The sequence below is a fragment of the Siniperca chuatsi genome, linkage group LG13 (genome assembly GCF_020085105.1).
Source record: "Siniperca chuatsi isolate FFG_IHB_CAS linkage group LG13, ASM2008510v1, whole genome shotgun sequence".
NCBI classification, from domain to species: domain Eukaryota; kingdom Metazoa; phylum Chordata; class Actinopteri; order Centrarchiformes; family Sinipercidae; genus Siniperca; species Siniperca chuatsi.
This window is the reverse complement of record NC_058054.1, coordinates 9,931,668-9,948,811: the sequence shown is the minus strand read 5'-3', so window position 1 is coordinate 9,948,811 and position 17,144 is coordinate 9,931,668. Positions and strand designations below refer to the sequence as shown.

Genomic DNA, 17,144 nt, shown 5'->3' with positions numbered 1-17,144 from the left:
CTGCTTATCCCGACAGTGGAAACACGTTATTTCCCTCCCAACTTTCTATTTTATCTTATACAAAAGCAACACCCAAGGCGTAGCGAATGCTACCATGTTTTTTTTTCTTCACATACAGTAGAATCAGCTACGCCTGTGATTATGAGAGGTATGTTGCTTCCAGTTGAAAGACCCGAAGATGGATTTACTACACAAGTCTGTGTTCAGCATAAACGTGTGGCGTGTTTGACAGCAATCTGAGTGTATTTGGGTCAAAGAGATGTAGAGAGTCTGACCTGTGAAGTCTGCTTCCATCCAACATCAAGAGCACAAGAGTTAAAGATGTAGCAACTATAAGAAATTCATACTGACAGGAATATTCTGGGCCACAGACGCTTCAAAGCAAATGCTCAGCAGTGTGTGTGTGTGTGTGTGTGTGTGTGTGTGTGTGTGTGTGTGTGAGTGCGTTTCCATCCATAATATGGTCAATACCATTGAACTCCACAGGGCTGCGAGGGATCCTCACATGGTTTTAAAAATGCTTCATGCACAAAAAGGAAAAGGAAGATGTGGCCTTAAAACAAACTTCAAAAAGCTAAAAACACACATTCACCCCAAAAATGAGATTACAGATTATTTCCTGCAATCCAAATTATGTTTTTTTATAGAAAGCCCATACCCTCTATGAGGTTTTAGATATGTGAATTTTTAGCATTGAAATGGTTTGGTGAGGCCCAGTCCCATTCTTCTGTAAAAAAAAAAAAAAAAAAAAAAAAGTAGGAAAATTTTAAATTATAAATAAACCCTGAGGCAGAGTAGCACTTTGACAGCATCACTGCCTTTGAACACAAAAACATTTATATCCAAAGAATAAAAAAAATAAAAAGTCTACACACTTGAAAGTGTGCCATATTTCCATTAATGTTTTAAAGATGCCATCTGATATTTCTCTGTACTTTGTTTTACGTTTTAAAGGATTGGTTTAATGTATTTGTGCTGCTGAGGGAATATTTCCAACAGGACTCCCTAAAAAAATTCCTGACAACATCCCTCCTGAGGCTGGAAAAATTTCAGACTTGTGTAGCTTCTTGTTGCACTTTAAATTACGTGAATTTAATTGCATGTGATGAGAGCAACTTGAATTTACAAGCTCCAGAGCATCTACTTTTCCAATACAAGTCTGCCAGAAAACAAGCTCTCTGTTGTTGACTGTATCTCACTCAACAAACAGCACAATAAATGCAACAGTAATGCACTGCAAAGACTGTTTGCTGTCTTTGGTGAATGTCTTTACTTCATATTTGCAGATTTTATCTGTTGGGATCCTTGTCTAAACAATGTAAAATGTAGCCAATTCTCTAAGTTTCATATAGAGAGTGAATATTTTAAAACTTTACTTTGAAACAGCAGTGCTCACACTGAAGCTTTTCATTTTTAAACGTTTGATGAACAGACTGCAGACGCCCTCTCCGTGTGCTGAATCCAAAATGTGCCGTACAGACTCGGGCAGTGCAACAGTGTGGCACTGCTGTGCCCAGGGTGTAATGAATGTACAGAGGAGCTAATTTCAGTTAGCTTATTCACTGGCTCCGTTTTTTTTTTTCTTCCCCTCATTGCCATTCATGGACTGTAGGTTTGATTAGAGGTAATGATATTCCCCCGCTCTCTGGAGGTGCAGGGTGCTGAGGCCTCACTGAGCCACAGTCAGCACAAACCTCACCCGTGCTGACTCAAGCAGCGGATAAAACTCCCACAGCGCCCGGGTCTCCCTCGTAGTTTCCAAGGCCAAGACTTAGTGAGGAGCTGTGTTTGTAGCAAGTCAGCTGAAATCGCTGTCCACACGACCCAGAGGAATGTCAGCTGAATAACAATAATGGAGTTCAGTGGGTTTTTTTTTTTTGATCATTGCTTTCCACCAACACCCCAGGGCTGTCTCTGACTTCTTCACCCCCCACTCGCACAGTTTGTTTGTCCGTACATCTGTCCATTTCCTTCCCTCGTTTTCTCTTTCACTCCCCGTCAGTGTCCATCTGTCCATGTGTGTTTGTCTGCCTCTGTTTTCTCCGTCTCTAGTTTCCACTCTGTCTGCCCAGTGTATCTATGTGCAAATATCCGACATAAACCATAGCTTTCCCTCATTCCCACTCCGTCTCCTTCACCCTCCACCTCCACCCTCGTTTATCTTGGTGTGAGTCAACGTTGACGAACGGCAGGCGTCTCCAGGTTTACCCATGGGTCTGATCTCTGCTGGCAGAGCCGCCAAGCTGCGACAGATCGATGACAAAGCCTGTCAGTGCAGCTCACTGTTATTCAGGGCTAGATTGCATCTGAAAGACCATGCACTATTCAGTTAATGAATTAAAGAAGTGGCCAGCCAACATTGATCAGATCAACTGACAACCATCGATATCTTCCTTTTATATGGAGGTTTATGGGAGGAAACAGTGATTGTTGAGAGATGTAACCAGTGCCTGTGTTGTAATTCTGCTGGTCTGGCTCCCTCTTTATTTATTTAATGGCAATCAGCTCCAGAGCTAAAAAATAGCTCAAAGAGAGACTTTATGCCTTCTTGACTTCGTAATCAGCAGTTTGACAAAAAGGATTCTCAACACAAGCTCCAACAACAGTTTTCAGACTACACAATATTTTTGTCTGTTAAGATAGTCACTGTGTCAGATTAGGGGGTTATAGAGTCATAAATTCTTGCCATGACTTGGACGAGAGACATGACAGACTACACGTTGGTCCCCAACCAGTCATAGCTTTCCGTTTTACAACCTGTGTGATGTCAATGGGGAAGGAGGTGCTAGGGACCAACTTCCAGGAACAAGAATGTAAATGAACAATGGCGTCCGAAGCGGTGTGTATGATACTGGGTGTCTTGAGTTTGGAAAAGCCTGAAACAAAGTAAGAAAAAACGACTGTGACCTTTCCTCTCTTTCACAGTTCCACCTGGCAGCACCAACAACATCATTCCTCTTTCGCGTTGCCATGTTTACAGTTCTGTGCGGAAGAGCACTCTGTGCTCCTTTTGGTCAACATCACGGAATATGTTGTGGAATTTGTCATACGAGGCGAGAGCAGGCAAAATTAGGACACGCACGTCTTTTTGTTGGGACGTCGTAAGGTGCCCCAGATGCATCGGTTGTCATCCACTATGATACACTACACAGGTTAAAATGATAAATTTTCACGCCTATTTTCATTCCCAGCGCCCTACTGTCTGTTGAGTCGGGCTATTATCGGGCTGAGGTCTGAGGCCGGCATTACTTATTTCTGAATCTTTCAACCACATCTCGTGGCCTTCCTCAGCAGACTGGAGTTGCTCGGTTGTCGTGAAGAATGACAGCTTCTTCTTCACTTCTGTGCTGAGAATTTCAGTCTATTAGCAAACAAACTGAAAAGCAATTTGGTGGCTACAAGTGTTAATTATAAGAAAACTGTACATTTCCCTGAGTTTCTTTTTAATTTTCTAAATTCCTCTTGAAAGCCCTGCCACACCTATACTGAAATAAACTCTTTTCATTTTAATGGATTCACTCACAAAGGTGAATTAAATCTGTACTGAGCTTTCACAGTTAAACTTTGAGATGTAATAAGAGAAAGAGGATGCTATCACTTTAGCATTGCCACCCCATCCAATTTTACATATCCCTGCTTTGCCGGAGTATAAACTGAGGCATGGTTTGCTAAGTAGCAGTTAGCCAGTTGAGATTGTTTGAGGTAGTAAAAACTGAAAGTAAAAACAAGTCTCACAAAAACTAAAATCTATCTTTAGGAGTCATTTGTATGCTAATATGGCCTTTCACAATCACATAAGTAGCATGGATTGCCTTTTGCCCTCAGAGAAATATCAGAGGCTTTTCCCTCTTCATGGGCCTCCGAACTATAGTGACAGTGACTACACTATTGTGGCTGGCTAGCATTAGCATGTTCCCAGCTAGCTCGAATGTTAGTGGTTATGATGCCAGCTAGCATGTCATTTTAAAGAGGAAACCATATGCCTTCATCAATGGGAAAGGTGTCAATAAAAAATAATAAGAATAAAGGTCTAATGATGGGCTAATACATTACAAAAATACACCAGTATCAGCACACATGCCAAGTAAGGCTGTAGCAGCAAAACCCCTGAGTGTGTTGAACTGAGCAACAGTGCGTTTTATTGCTTATGAATTCAACATTTCTTTTATAAGAGGAATATTTTCTTTGTTCATAAGTTATCTATATAGTCTCACATACAAAGGCCAATCAAAGCTCAGACATAGATGGCAGTCACTCAAAAATCTGTCAAAACGTGGTACAGTAGCTGAAAACGGTTTCTTCTTCCTCTCCCTCTGGTCCCTAAAACATGGCAAACCAAAGCAGCAACCACATAAAGAGTCACAAACTTACATTCATCTAATGAAACAAAAAAATTACCCTCTGCTTTACCATTTAAAAATAAAACAGTTTTATACAGCCTTGGCACGGGAAGAAGCTCTTAAAATGTCTTGGTGCAGTTACTCCCCTACAAAGCTGCAGGCTTTTCTTTTTCTGGTTAAAAATATAGAAGGCTAGATTTATTAGGGGAATGTTTATGCCAGAAAATAGATTTTAGGAACAGAAGCAACACTGTTCGAGAGCTGAGAATCTCTCTGGGGTTTCTCTCCATGTTTGTAGTCTTGCTGTGGCCTACCGCTGACTTGAAACACAATGAATGTTAATAGGTGATAACAGAGGGGCAGCTACTATTAGTTCACTTCCACTTGTTCATTAACAGCACTGCAGCAAAAGACCACCATTACTGCCACATAAAAGTATCAACTAAAAGCATAAACAGCTTAATTTTATGAAAATAAATTAAAAATTACATAAATTGAGCAAACTAGGCCATTTTTAAGAATTAGAATAATTTTCTCACGCAAACCAAAACCAGTACAAACTGAATAACCCTTAAGCCAACTCTCTGTTACAGTTAAAAACACATCTATATGCAAAAAGTTCAAACTTAATTAAAAAACACACTGTGAGCTTATTCAGTGCTGACCTTTTGAATGACTCACTCTCTCTCTCTGCCTGCCACACTTTCTCACACAACTTTTAGTCTCCCACTCTGCTAATCATTTGCATTTTCCATCATCTCTCTGAAAATGCAAAAATAATGCAGAGAGCAGAGACCGGTCAAAAAAACATAATTATCATCTGTAGCACAAGTGCAGGAGGGTCCCTACAGACAGCCCCTGTCAATGTATGGTTTTAGTGTACCTTTTCACTGTATTGCTTTGCTCATATAAAAAGCAATACCGAGGACGAGGCAAAGAAAATGAAATATTATATTTCTTTAGACTTTAGACTCAGAGAAGAGTTTTTACTCGACTCTAAAGGCCACCAACCTCAAGCAGCCGGCAGCACAAACCACACTCAGCTTCAGGGATCCATTTCTGTACCACTTCAATTCTGGTCAACTAAAAAGTGTATTTCCCAGTGAGTTATTAATACATGTTACATCCATTAGTTTTGTCAGCCTGCCTCTATATTGGAGGAGGATGGAATCAGGATATAATGGCTGTGACTCAGGACAAACTCTATATGCTTGTTTATGACAAGAAAACCTCAACTGGAGTTTTTTTTTTTTTTATCAAACTGATGTCCTCAAAAGCAAAAGCTGACTATGGACTCTTCATAAATAATGTCTACATGTAGGTATGTCACGCACAAATATAAGTGTTCTGATGTGAATTCTGTCTGTCTCTCTGTCTGTCTGTGTAGCACAGTCGCTCACAGTCACAGGAGGGAAAAGGTTTTCCACGGCAGATAAATTCATCAGTTATTTAGTAATTAACACAAAACAGGCAGCCGTGATAAACCAGTAGACTAAATGCGTTACGCTATGACAAGCTGAAAGGCGCTTATCTTACTATCATAATGTTTAAAATCCACAGCAATTATTCTTCACGGAGGCGTGAAATTGATTCCAAACATTTCTCTTTTTCTCCTCCTCACACTGTTTGATCTCTGCTCCTCCGAGACGACCTTTGATGAAATTCAATTTTGAACAACGACACTTTATGCAGCTTTTACATATCTCACCTAAAGATATCAAACTTTCATCTTTGATAAATTGATTTGTATAGTTTGTATTAAAAATGTTTTTACTTCTATCCAACTGACATAATCAAGGTTGGATAGGTGGCTTGATTAAGGTTAATTACGTGTAATTCATCTTTTGCGGGTTTTACATGCTAAAATGTTTTGTCTTCAAACAGTTCTAACAACCGTCTAGCTTTTATTAAAACAGCTATGACAAACACAGTGTGATGGAGATTCTTATACTGAGACGTTGTGACAGCAGGTATAGACAGATGGCAGACCTGCATTAACTGACAGCCTCACAGTATGGAGCTCTGGGAGATCAGCGCCACCTGGTGGAAGCTGCATAAAGGCTCACACTCCAAAGTAAAGTGGAAACATCTTATCTAACTTTATCTTGTTTTCAGTGGATTTTTACTTGGTTAAAGACATTTTCAATAAATACATTCATTGGATTGAAGCAGAGTGAAGCGCATTAAAAATGTGAGGCTTGATTGGAAAGTTTCCTTTAAAAATAGAATATATTCTGACATTATCTCATTCAAAAGGCAGGTTTTACTTTATTTGCTTCAAAATAAATAGGATTTAATACTCTGAAGCAAATTAACACTTTCAGTCCCAGTTTTCTCGTTATCTGCTTTGAATATAGATGTCTTGCACTTGGGGTTTTTTGTTTTTAAGAATGACCAGGACTATTTGAAAATGAAGATTTATTTGAAGTGAATAGCTGCAGTCAAGATTTATGTAAACATGTAGAATTTAGGTTCACCTAGAAAAAAATAGTAACAAAATGCATTTTAATAGAATTGTGAAGGCGTCAGAGCTCATTACAGAACAGTAACACAACTAATCAGTGAAACCTGCAAGGTTTCTGGTGAAACTGATAACAACTACGAGTTTACAACAGCCTCATAACCAATAAATAAGGTTTTACTCAAATCAATCCATGTCACAAATTTTTCGGGCTTCATAGGGGTCAAGGGTCGACACCTAGAATGTGAATAGTTCACTAAAGCATCAGAACCAATGAATAATACAGCATAGTGAACTTGGTACAGCCATTAGGAAGAATGGGACACAACCAAAAGTGATGCTCAAATGTTGCTTGGATCACTGTGACAACACACAAAGAGGGGCTACAACCAAGTGTGATTGTATATTTTGTTCATGGAGACCAGAGCTATTGATATGTTTGATTGACAGTGAGATAGACCAATCGGTTTGTTGTTTGCAAGCCTCACTTAAACAGTAGTTGGGATGCCAGCGTTCTGCTGGGACTGATATGGTTGGAAGACTTAAGTGATATAAGCCTCCTGTGCTTAACAGCCTACACGCACATCACAACCGTCAGTGTAAAATGCACTGCATGATAATCCTGACTGAACTTGAATGAAACTTGTGTTTGTCTTGCTTCAGTTTTAATTCCAGGGCGACAGGAGAACTCAGCACAAGTCCAAGCTTTACAGGACAACAGCTACAATTAGAAACATACCTCCATGGTGCTTTCTTGAGTGCATGTTGTGTTCAGGTAGTCATTACTGGGCCCGGCTGTGTGTTATCTGCCTTTAAAACTGTCAGCAGCAGCAGCAGCGTTCGTCTCCTTGAGGCGACTGCTGTGCGCTGGAGCTGTTGAAAAGTTGGTTATTGAAAAGCAGACTGCAATCTTTGTAGTCCACGGCTGCAGTTAATTTCTACAACGTTTCAGCTTTGGCAGAGAAAATACCGCAGTTCATCATTCAGTATTTATTGAATAAAGGCTGTAAAAATAAGTTCATTTATCAACCAAAGAATGAATTTGTGGTTCCATTTTTGTTGTAACCAGCTTTTAAACAAATTAGTACTGACAGGGACATATACTGTACTTGTATCTGTTGTTAAACTGATGCGTGACATGTAAATATTAATCCTCCAGCTCATACACCACCGCACATACCATCTACTTCTCTAGTTTTGTGCAGTGTGTGAACTGTACTGTGTGTTTGAGACTGTAATGACTCACAGTCACATTGTAGGGACTCACCTCAAATCTGGGAACAGAAATCTGAATTAGCATTTATTTTAGGGTTATTTTAAGGTTAGCAGTTAGTTCTATTCGCTTCCAGAAAATCAATGTGAGTCAAAACAATGTCCTCATGACTTACAAAAACCAGTGTGTGTGAGTGTGTGTGCAATGGCATGTGTCAGGGCAGGAGGTGACAACACTGTTCAGGATTCCTTCATCATGTTGCCTGAGTGTGTCCTTGCTACTGAATAAAAAAAAATTAACTGAATCTGTCTGCATGGCTAGATAGCAGTTGGATTTTTCTGATTTCGGTGTACTAGCCCTTTTAGTTATCCTTTATCCAAGGTAAAATAAAATATTTGTATTTTTGGGGAAGGTAGCTGAGTGGTTAAAACACATACCATACAACTGCAAAGTCCCCAGCTTGACTCTGGCCAGGGATCCTCATTGTGTGTCATCCCCCTCTCTCTCCCTGCATTTCCTGTCTGTATCTCTACTGTTACCACTACTACTAATGTGCTGAAATGAGGTGTGCATTTATAGAGAAGGCTCCCTCAAACATGGTTAAAACCTTTCTAAATATTTGTTGGATAATTAAGACTTAAAAAGTGGTGTTTTGCTGGTATCATCATGAGGTTTTATACTTTGATTATATATTATTTCAGCTACCCAGCAGATGTGTCTGCGACCTCAGTGTGCGGTTTAACCTCTAGAAAGAAAATTCAGTTTTTCAAACCTTTTTTATTTAGAACTTTTAAAAAAACTAAAAAGATGAAGTATTATGAGGTTTAGTGTTACAGAAAAAATGTGAAAAACAACATTAAATACACTTAGGGTAACTCAAATGGAAACAAAGAATGTACAACAGAGAGAAATTCTTACCCACTGACACAAATTCAAACTACCCCTACTCTATCACACATCTATACATATGATTCTTTTCTACAAACATACATACATGAAGTATTTAATCCACAAGTTCAACATATTGTTCTATGTTGCTTGGCCTTTTAGGAGACCTTCAGGCTATCTGGGAAAATCAGATTCACTGTTTAAAAGCTGCAATATTTTCTGAATGATTTTATAGTTTTGTATGGACTGATTGTGTGAAGGTTGTGGTCCATGAAGGACTACAAAATGAGCTCCATTTCTGCTGGTAGATTATCTAGCAAGTTTTGATTCTGTTGTCATGTTATTTCTGAAATCTACTTGTACTGGCTCATGGCATCCCTGAGGAAGTCTTCAAAGCGTCGGACGGCGGCCTCCTTGGCTGGCTCATCAGCAGCTTTCTCCTCAGCAGCGGCAGGCTCATCAGCTACAGCAGCGGGCTCAGCACGACGCAGGCGGCAGTTGTAGTCGAACTCAGGGTCGCAGTCAGGGTCAGGCAGGATTATGCCATCCTTGCTGGTCCCTGGGGCCTCAGCGCCGGAGGGTGAAGCAAACTTGCCGCAGTTCGGGTCGAATGGATGGCAGAAGGGCTTTGCTGGAGCCTTGATGTCGGCCTTGGCCTCGGGGCCAGACTTCACCGGGGTGCAGTCTTTGTCATAGTGCACATAGCAGTCGTAGCCCTCCTTGGTTTTGCCGAGGATTCCGAGCTTGTAGCGGACCTGGTTGATTGATTGAGTTGTGTTTTTGTTCAAAACAGATGCAAAGCAGATCGAAGACAGCAAGTGAAAGCATTATGCAACACCCATTTCATTTCACTACATCGTTTAATAAACCAAATGGAAAGGAATAGAAGATTAATAGAACCATTCAACAAGCAAAATTAAGCTAAATTAATCAAAACATTGAACTATTCAATCCTAGTAGCAGGACATCAAATTCAGACCTGGTGTTCGGGGATCTGCGGGGCGGGCTTGCGCAGTGCAGCAGCGGCTGCCAGTATGCAGAATGGGTCATAGCGAGGGTCGCAGGTCAGAGGAGCAGCAGGAGGTGCAGGCTCGTACTTGGGGGCGTACTCCAGCACAGGCTTGGTGAGGCCGGACAGCTTGGTGGCAGTCAGTGGGTTGCAGCCAGCATCAAAGAGAGGGTTGCAGTGTTGCTCTTTAGGGGCGTCCTCTGCAGCGACAGAAGCAGGAGCAGCAACGTTGGTCACACACAGTGGATCGACTGCTGGGTCACAGCTGGGGTAGAGCAGGTGGTAGAAGCCGGTGGGGGCTTTCTGGACCAGGGGGGGCATGCAGTAGGGGTCCTTGGGGTCACATTTGAGGGAAGCATAGGATGGGGCTGGGCCAGGGGCTGGGCGGTAGCCATAAGCTGACCTCAGGTGATACTGCAGACACTCCACATCTTCAGGGTTGCAGATCCTCAGCAGCTCAGTCCTTTGCTCAGCGCTCAGGAAGGGCTCCAGGACGGGGGCGTAGTAGTAGAAGCCAGTGGGGCTCTTCAGGGGCATGGGCAGCATGGGGGTCAAGATAGGGGCTGGCACCCTGGCTGGAGCTGGCTCAGGCTCCGGGGCAGCAGCCTTAGGGACAAGGGGGAAGAGGCAGTATGGGTCAACGTAAGGGTTGCACATCCTGACGGCAGCAGACTTGATGGGGGCGGGCATCACCACTGCAGCCTTTGGCTTGCTGGTGGACTCGGAGATGCACTCTGGATCATCAGAATTGGCACAAGTCTTGTAGATTTCACTGAGGTGCTTGAGGTAGTGGTTGAAGGTCGGGCCCTCCTCTGACCTGTGCTTGTTCTGCAGGTAGGCCATGTACAGACGATCCAGATCCTCAACCTGAAATACACGGTGAAAAGGGGACAAAATGAATAAATCTGCTCGGATTCAATAAGATTTATATGCCATAGAGAGTAAAACTAAACTAAATATAAAACTAACAGAATTTAAAGACGCCCTTGATAGATGAACACTTTCACACAAATCCTCTGAGGAGGAATGCATGTACTTTTTCAGCTCACTGTCTTGTTACTCAAGCCATACAGCCTGACTCAAACCACAGAGCTCTCACTGGTACTAAGACTACATGCTGGAACATGACTTGCATTGAAGAGTAACTTAGCATATTAAGAGGGTAATGGCATATTAATACTTTTACATAATCATGGTCTGAGCAACAAAGAATTCATTGCTGTGAAAAAATCAAGAACCTGTTCAAATGAGACAAAAAGCTGCTTAAATCTGTCTTTTTTGGCATAAAATGTTGAGGGCATCTAAGATTTTAAAAAATAAGAGATTAATTTATAAAAGCACTGTTTCCTACTCCTGACTGGGAGAAACTGAATAATTAATGTGAAACAAACTTCACTCACTCCCTCCTGATTGTGGCTGTCCATGAAGTACTTGTACCATCCCCAGAAGTCCGGCAGGCGTTTGAACTGGGGCACAGCCCAGACGGGGAGGTTCCTTCTATGGCGAACCAGCTTCTTTAGGCTCGCCATGGCCTCGGCTTTCACATCATCAGACACTGCAGGCACTGAGGGGAGAGGAGAGGGAGAAAGTGAACTAAATGAAGTGTGCTGGTGCCAGAATTTTACAAATGATGTAGTAAGACTGAATAGATATGTTTTCATTTGTGGAGTACAGAAGATGTGTGTGTGTATTTTTATTTATATGTTGACAGAATAGTATTTTATATGGAATATTGTTTCTAATTAATGTTTTTATTCAACCATGTAAAGTTATTTTATATGTTTGTATTGTGATATTTAAGTCAATAAATTAACTAGCTAAAATCAACTGCAACATCCAGTAATTAGTAAATATTTATGAAGTTATTAAAGGAATAGTTCAACATTTTCAGAAATACACTTATTTGCTTTCTTGCCGGCAGTTAGACGAGAAGATTGATACCACTCTCATGTCTGTAAGCTAAATATGTAACTGGAGCCAGCAGCGGATTAGCTTAGCTTAGCATAAAGACTGGAAACAGAGAAACAGCTAACCTGGCTCTGTCCAAAGGTAACAAAATCTGCACCTCTAAAGCCAATTAATTAACACATTACATCTTATATGTTTAATCTGTACAAGAAACTAAGTGTTAAAAAGTAAATTTGCCATTTTATGGGAGGTTATGCTGTTATAGCTTATAGCTGTTTCCCCCTGTTTCCAGTCTTTATGCTAAGCTAAGCTTACTGGCTGCTAGCTGTAGCTTCATATTTACCTCACAGAAGTTGTATCAGTCTTTTCATCTAGCTCTCTACAAGAAAGCCAGTACGCTTATTTTGCCTTATTTCCTCAAATAAACTATTCATTTAAGATGTTAAAGATAAATAGGCTTTGAGTTTTTTTTGTGTTTAGCTTTATATATGTGTTTAGAAAGGTTGTTGTGTTGTAGTGTTTGTTCTTGTTCTAGTTTTGTTTGTGGATAAGATGTACAAGATGTTCCTTGATAGTTCCTATTTGATTTAAATAGATAAACTACAAAATATTGTTTGGTGCTCCTGTTATTCTATCTCCCCAGGAACAACTTAGAAATTATATAAAACAATCCAATACAACAACACCACACCACAACTGTTGCCAGAATTGATCAACTCCTCTCTGAGACACTGCCAACAAAAATTGAATATTATATCATTCACAAAGGTACTTCTGGCCGGGTTATTGGACTGGAGCTTCCAAGAGTGCTGCAGCTAGCGATTATTTTCATTGTCAATTGATCTGATTAGATTAATCATGTAATCGCTTGGTCTATTAAATGTCATTATAAAGTAAATAGTAAAAATGCCCAACACAGATTCCCAGGTGCCAAAGATGACTTAAAAATGCTCGTTATGTACAAACAACAATTCTTAACCCAAAGATATTCAGTTTAGTATCATATAAGACAAAGAAAAGCAGGAAATCTTCACATTTGAGAGGCTGGAACCAGCAAGTTTGGGCCATTTCCCATGAAAAATTACTTAAATAATAAATCAATTATGGAAATTGTGAAAATTTTACTGGCTGAATAGAAAAAAGAAAGAAAAGTTAAATGATCCCTTATAAATGTCTGTGATTTAAGTTTTAATTTATTTTTAACCTCAGTGACTAAAAGCCAATGTGTCCCACATGCCACGTCACAGGCCCTCACCTTCCTCCTCCTTGTGCTGCTCCAATGGAACGGCCCCCAGAAACTCTGTAAAACACAAGCAGTCAGCCACATTAGCAGCAGCAGGGACATTAGCTGACCAGGACCAGATGTTGAGCTTTCCCTCAACATCAGGGAAAACGCTATCCTGCTAATAAGCCCCTGGGTGAAACACGGCAGGTTCTGGGGCTCTGGCGCCCGGCACAGGCAGCATCCTGCAGATTAAACACCCCCTTTCCCCAGCCCCATGCACGCTCAGTTAGGCTTTGAGCCAGACCGGTGGAGTTTGTGCGGCTACCGGGGGCCTCCTTAAAGCTAACCTGTAAAACTACAAAGAGTGGGCCCTCACACAAACCAATTACCAATGCACAGTAAAAGTGGAAGGTGGGAGGGAGGGAACATGTGTACATGTCTTCTGCTCCACCAGGGGTTTTCTTCAGAAGTTTACAACTATGAGAAAACAGCCAAGTCAGCTAATTATGGCAGAAACTACGGACCTTCTCATTTATTAATGTGGAAAATCTCCCAGAGGAGCAGGGATAGATGTCTTTTTATGACTCTGGAAAGATTTTGAAGTACTTACAGGCTGTCTTGCACATTAACATGGTGTCTAATAATTCTGTGCCATAGATGAATGTGCATATGCCCAAGTCATGAGCCCAAATTCTCCCAATACATTTTTGACCAAAAACAAGGGAAATAAGAGTTAATCAGATCTTTTACTTAAGTAAAAGTAGCAATAAAGTGGTGTAAAAAAAATTCATTACAAGTAAGAGTACAGAAGTATTATCTGCTAAATTAAAGTATCAAAAAATTTGTTATGCAATCGTGTGATTGTTATATTGTTGTATATTTTATTATTATATATTGTTATATGTTGTTCCTGATGCATTAATGTGAAAGTAGCATTTTACTGTTGCAGTTGTTCAAAGTGGAGTTTATTTCAACTACATTATACTGTATACTCATGGCTAGTTTAATCTGTAACCGTGTGTCATATTTTATAACTGATCATATGTTAGTACAATACTTAGTAAATGTACTGATTCCACCACTGTCAAATACAAACATATTTAACAAAAATGTTCTGTAGGGCATCCACCAAAGGAATGAACATGATTAAATATATTAGAAAGAAAATAAAACATATTTTTGTTACACAAAATTTTCTTCATTTTTATGCCATTTTTTACATTTTTGCTGTTTTGTTTTATGCTGTGTAATTTTACCTCCTCAGGCTTCTGAAACTCCTTCAAATGAAACAATCTGAGAAAGAAACATCACCCTTTGGACTTTTGTAATGAAAGGCATAACCTGTGACGACAGGTACTGATTACAAGTACTGATTTGTTTTAAGGGGTCATAAGCCAGAGAGTTTGGGAACCACTGGTCTAAATGGTGTTTCAAAGTTGTAGAGACACTAAATGCAACACATTTCATTGCTATTTTATCTACTTATTGTAAAATTTCAGAATAAAAAATGTGTGTGTAATTGTAAAATGTGAATTCCTCCTCAGGTCATTAAATTCCCCAAATTCCCAAAAAATCCTCAGCATCTTCAGTGGTATATCTACATCCCTGAATGTGCAGTTATGAATGTTAAGAGGAACAACTACCATTACATTAGAGTAAATTTCCATCTGTCTGTCAACTAAATGGTTGTGACAAAGATCAGATAAAGTCATAGATACATTTTAAATCAATTAAAATCTGTAAATCAAGTCTCACCTGGTAATAAAACAATAGCTAACATGAATCCTGTGTGGATCAGGGAAAGCGATGGTCGGCCAGCACGCGCCATTTTCTGTTTTATGTGCTTCCTGAGGTACAAGACAGAAACAATATTCACTGATAATGTTGTAACAGAGCGACATTTGAGGATGGTTAACACAGTATGAACTTCTGGCAATATACTGTCATATTACAATGCAACTAGACTTGGATTGATGACTGCGTCTTGTTGGTTTTTGTGGAGAGTTTTTCAGCAAACTGTTAGATATGGAAATGAGAAGACAATGCACTTGGAACAAAGAAGAGAGCTTTTCTTTAACTGGCTGATGCCAAGACAATAGAGAGGATTGAGGACATGCTGTAATAGAGCTTTCCAGGGATTCCTTTACTGCACGGATGGCTGAATTACAGCTGCTGCACTCAAAAGGAGAGATTGTCTTCTACAGTTTCACACTAAATCAGAGGACTTTCTCATTTTTCATCCAAAAACAATGACGTTGGAGTTGCAGGCAGGTACTATGGCTATATGAGCTAAAAATATATATAAACTTTAGCACAAGCAGTATTCAGTTTATTCCTTACCTGCAAAGGTGCTGAAGTTCTGGCCTCCTGTGATCAGGAGCGGTTCTCTGGATCGAGAGTCTTGAGGGGGAGGGGGGGGGCTTGCTGCACTGTTGTTGTCTGAGCTGTCTAAACCCTCTAGCTCTCTGCTCCCCTGTATGGGATGATCAGGCAGGGAGACATTTTTAAGGAGCCCACTTGATCATTAAAAACAAAAAGGCATGTCATACGGCTCCGGCATGCTGGTAGGCACTCCAGGATTGGCTCCTGCACTGCCATCCGTCCAACCAATAGGGGTCCTGTAATTAGGAGAGGTGAGCAGCACCACTGCTCTCAGTGGAGAAACATTAACAAGGTGCCATTTAGCGGCGGGTTTCTTTCCTCACAGGTTTGGAATTTGGGGTCAACTTATGAGGTGACACTGTATCTAAGTCACTAGTTGATTTTGAGATTTGAAATTTACATAAACAGCTCAGTGGGCGTGAACTTAAAAACTGTAAGTTGTTAAATCCACACAGCTTGAGGCCTCTGTTACAGAAGAGCAGATTTATAAAGAAGTGCCTGCAGCTATCGCAGAGGTGGCGCTCATAAAACTTTCAGTGGAAACAGTTGAGCAAAAGGTAGTCCTGGCGTTCGTACTACTGGGAGGAAACTAAAGACACTAGTCACATAAACCTCCTGTTTTTATTCCAGTGCTGCATTACAGTCTCTCTGTAGAAACTGACTGCAAAGAATAAAAACTATTTCTGAAATAACTACTGTGTTGCATCAGTATATTGACAAATATGTGAGCAATATTGTCCAGGATGACAGGAACGTGACTCTTTTATTTTCAGTGGTGCAGTGCTACACCCAAGCAGCAGTCTTTGTTCCAAACTTGGTATCAGCCTGTAATGGCAAAGTCTGCAGCCATTTTCTTCTTCCTTGAATACAGTTATTCAGCTGTTTTATATAGGCGCTAAAGAGTTATATAAGGAGTTAGCTGCTGTTGGAGGGGGAAAAATTCACTTTAAGTGTGTCGTTTGCTCTCTCAGAGTTGAGATTTTTTTTCATTCACATTGTTCAGATCCATAAATCTTAAAAGAAAAAATAGTTTCATGTTTTCAAAAATATACACTTCAGTGAGAAAGCATTTTTTCCTCACTCCTAAAAAAGCTTACTTTCTTGCACATGCATGTTTTTTATCCAACAACATGGAGGAAACTGGAGTCATTAGGAGAGGTAGGCCTCATACAGAGAGCCTATAATGAAGCTGCTGCTGCTGCTGTATAAGTGCAGAGCCATTAGCACCAGCATGCCAACACCACTGTCTGCTTGGCACAGGTTCCTGATGCTTGGATTGTGCCACGTAGCCTGTACAGCCTCCAGCCTATGTCAGGGGAATATATATGTACGGAATATATGGGAGCTATGGAACCTGGAAAACATTAGCTGGAAAAAGCAACATCTTTGAAGGTGTATCTTTCCCTAAAAAACATACACCTACACAAATATATAAATATACATACAGTACAGAATCTTTGTAGGGTTCCCAACCTTTTTTTATTCAGACATACCTCCCCAGCCCAGTCAAGTATCATCATGTTCCAAATGTGTTCTTCTGAATTGACTTTAAACTGGATGTTTTTTAAAACTATTAATTATATAAAAGTGGATATTGTTACAATAATTCTTCATACAATTCAACTGTCAGTGCTTAGGTTGGTTTGGTCAAGTTAGCATTCGTACTATGGTAGAAGCTATGTTTCAACCATTCATCTATAACTTTTAGCTAACGTTAT

General features: G+C 40.3%; 1 protein-coding gene across 1 annotated transcript; it reads right to left on the bottom strand.

Moving 5' to 3' along the window:
• Positions 1-8,776: 8,776 nt before the first annotated feature.
• On the bottom strand, positions 8,777-15,533 carry and2 (actinodin2). The gene is made up of 6 exons (XM_044221053.1): positions 15,385-15,533; positions 14,800-14,891; positions 13,075-13,119; positions 11,312-11,475; positions 9,882-10,778; positions 8,777-9,657 (listed from the first exon to the last, which is right to left on the bottom strand). Exons 2-6 carry the CDS (start codon positions 14,870-14,872, stop codon positions 9,256-9,258), a joined length of 1,581 nt encoding a protein of 526 aa, XP_044076988.1. The 5' UTR covers positions 14,873-14,891; positions 15,385-15,533; the 3' UTR covers positions 8,777-9,255.
• Positions 15,534-17,144: the final 1,611 nt, after the last annotated feature.

What these genes read in the sequence shown, in the direction of transcription:
- and2 (XM_044221053.1), bottom strand. Translation starts at nt 14,872, where the DNA reads ATGGCGCGTGCTGGCCGACCATCGCTTTCCCTGATCCACACAGGATTC. An exon ending in GCAGCACAAGGAGGAGGAAG is followed by an intron (nt 11,476 to 13,074) that starts GTGAGGGCCTGT and finishes CTCTCCCCTCAG; the next exon opens with TGCCTGCAGTGTCTGATGAT. An exon ending in CGCAGATCCCCGAACACCAG is followed by an intron (nt 9,658 to 9,881) that starts GTCTGAATTTGA and finishes TCAATCAACCAG; the next exon opens with GTCCGCTACAAGCTCGGAAT.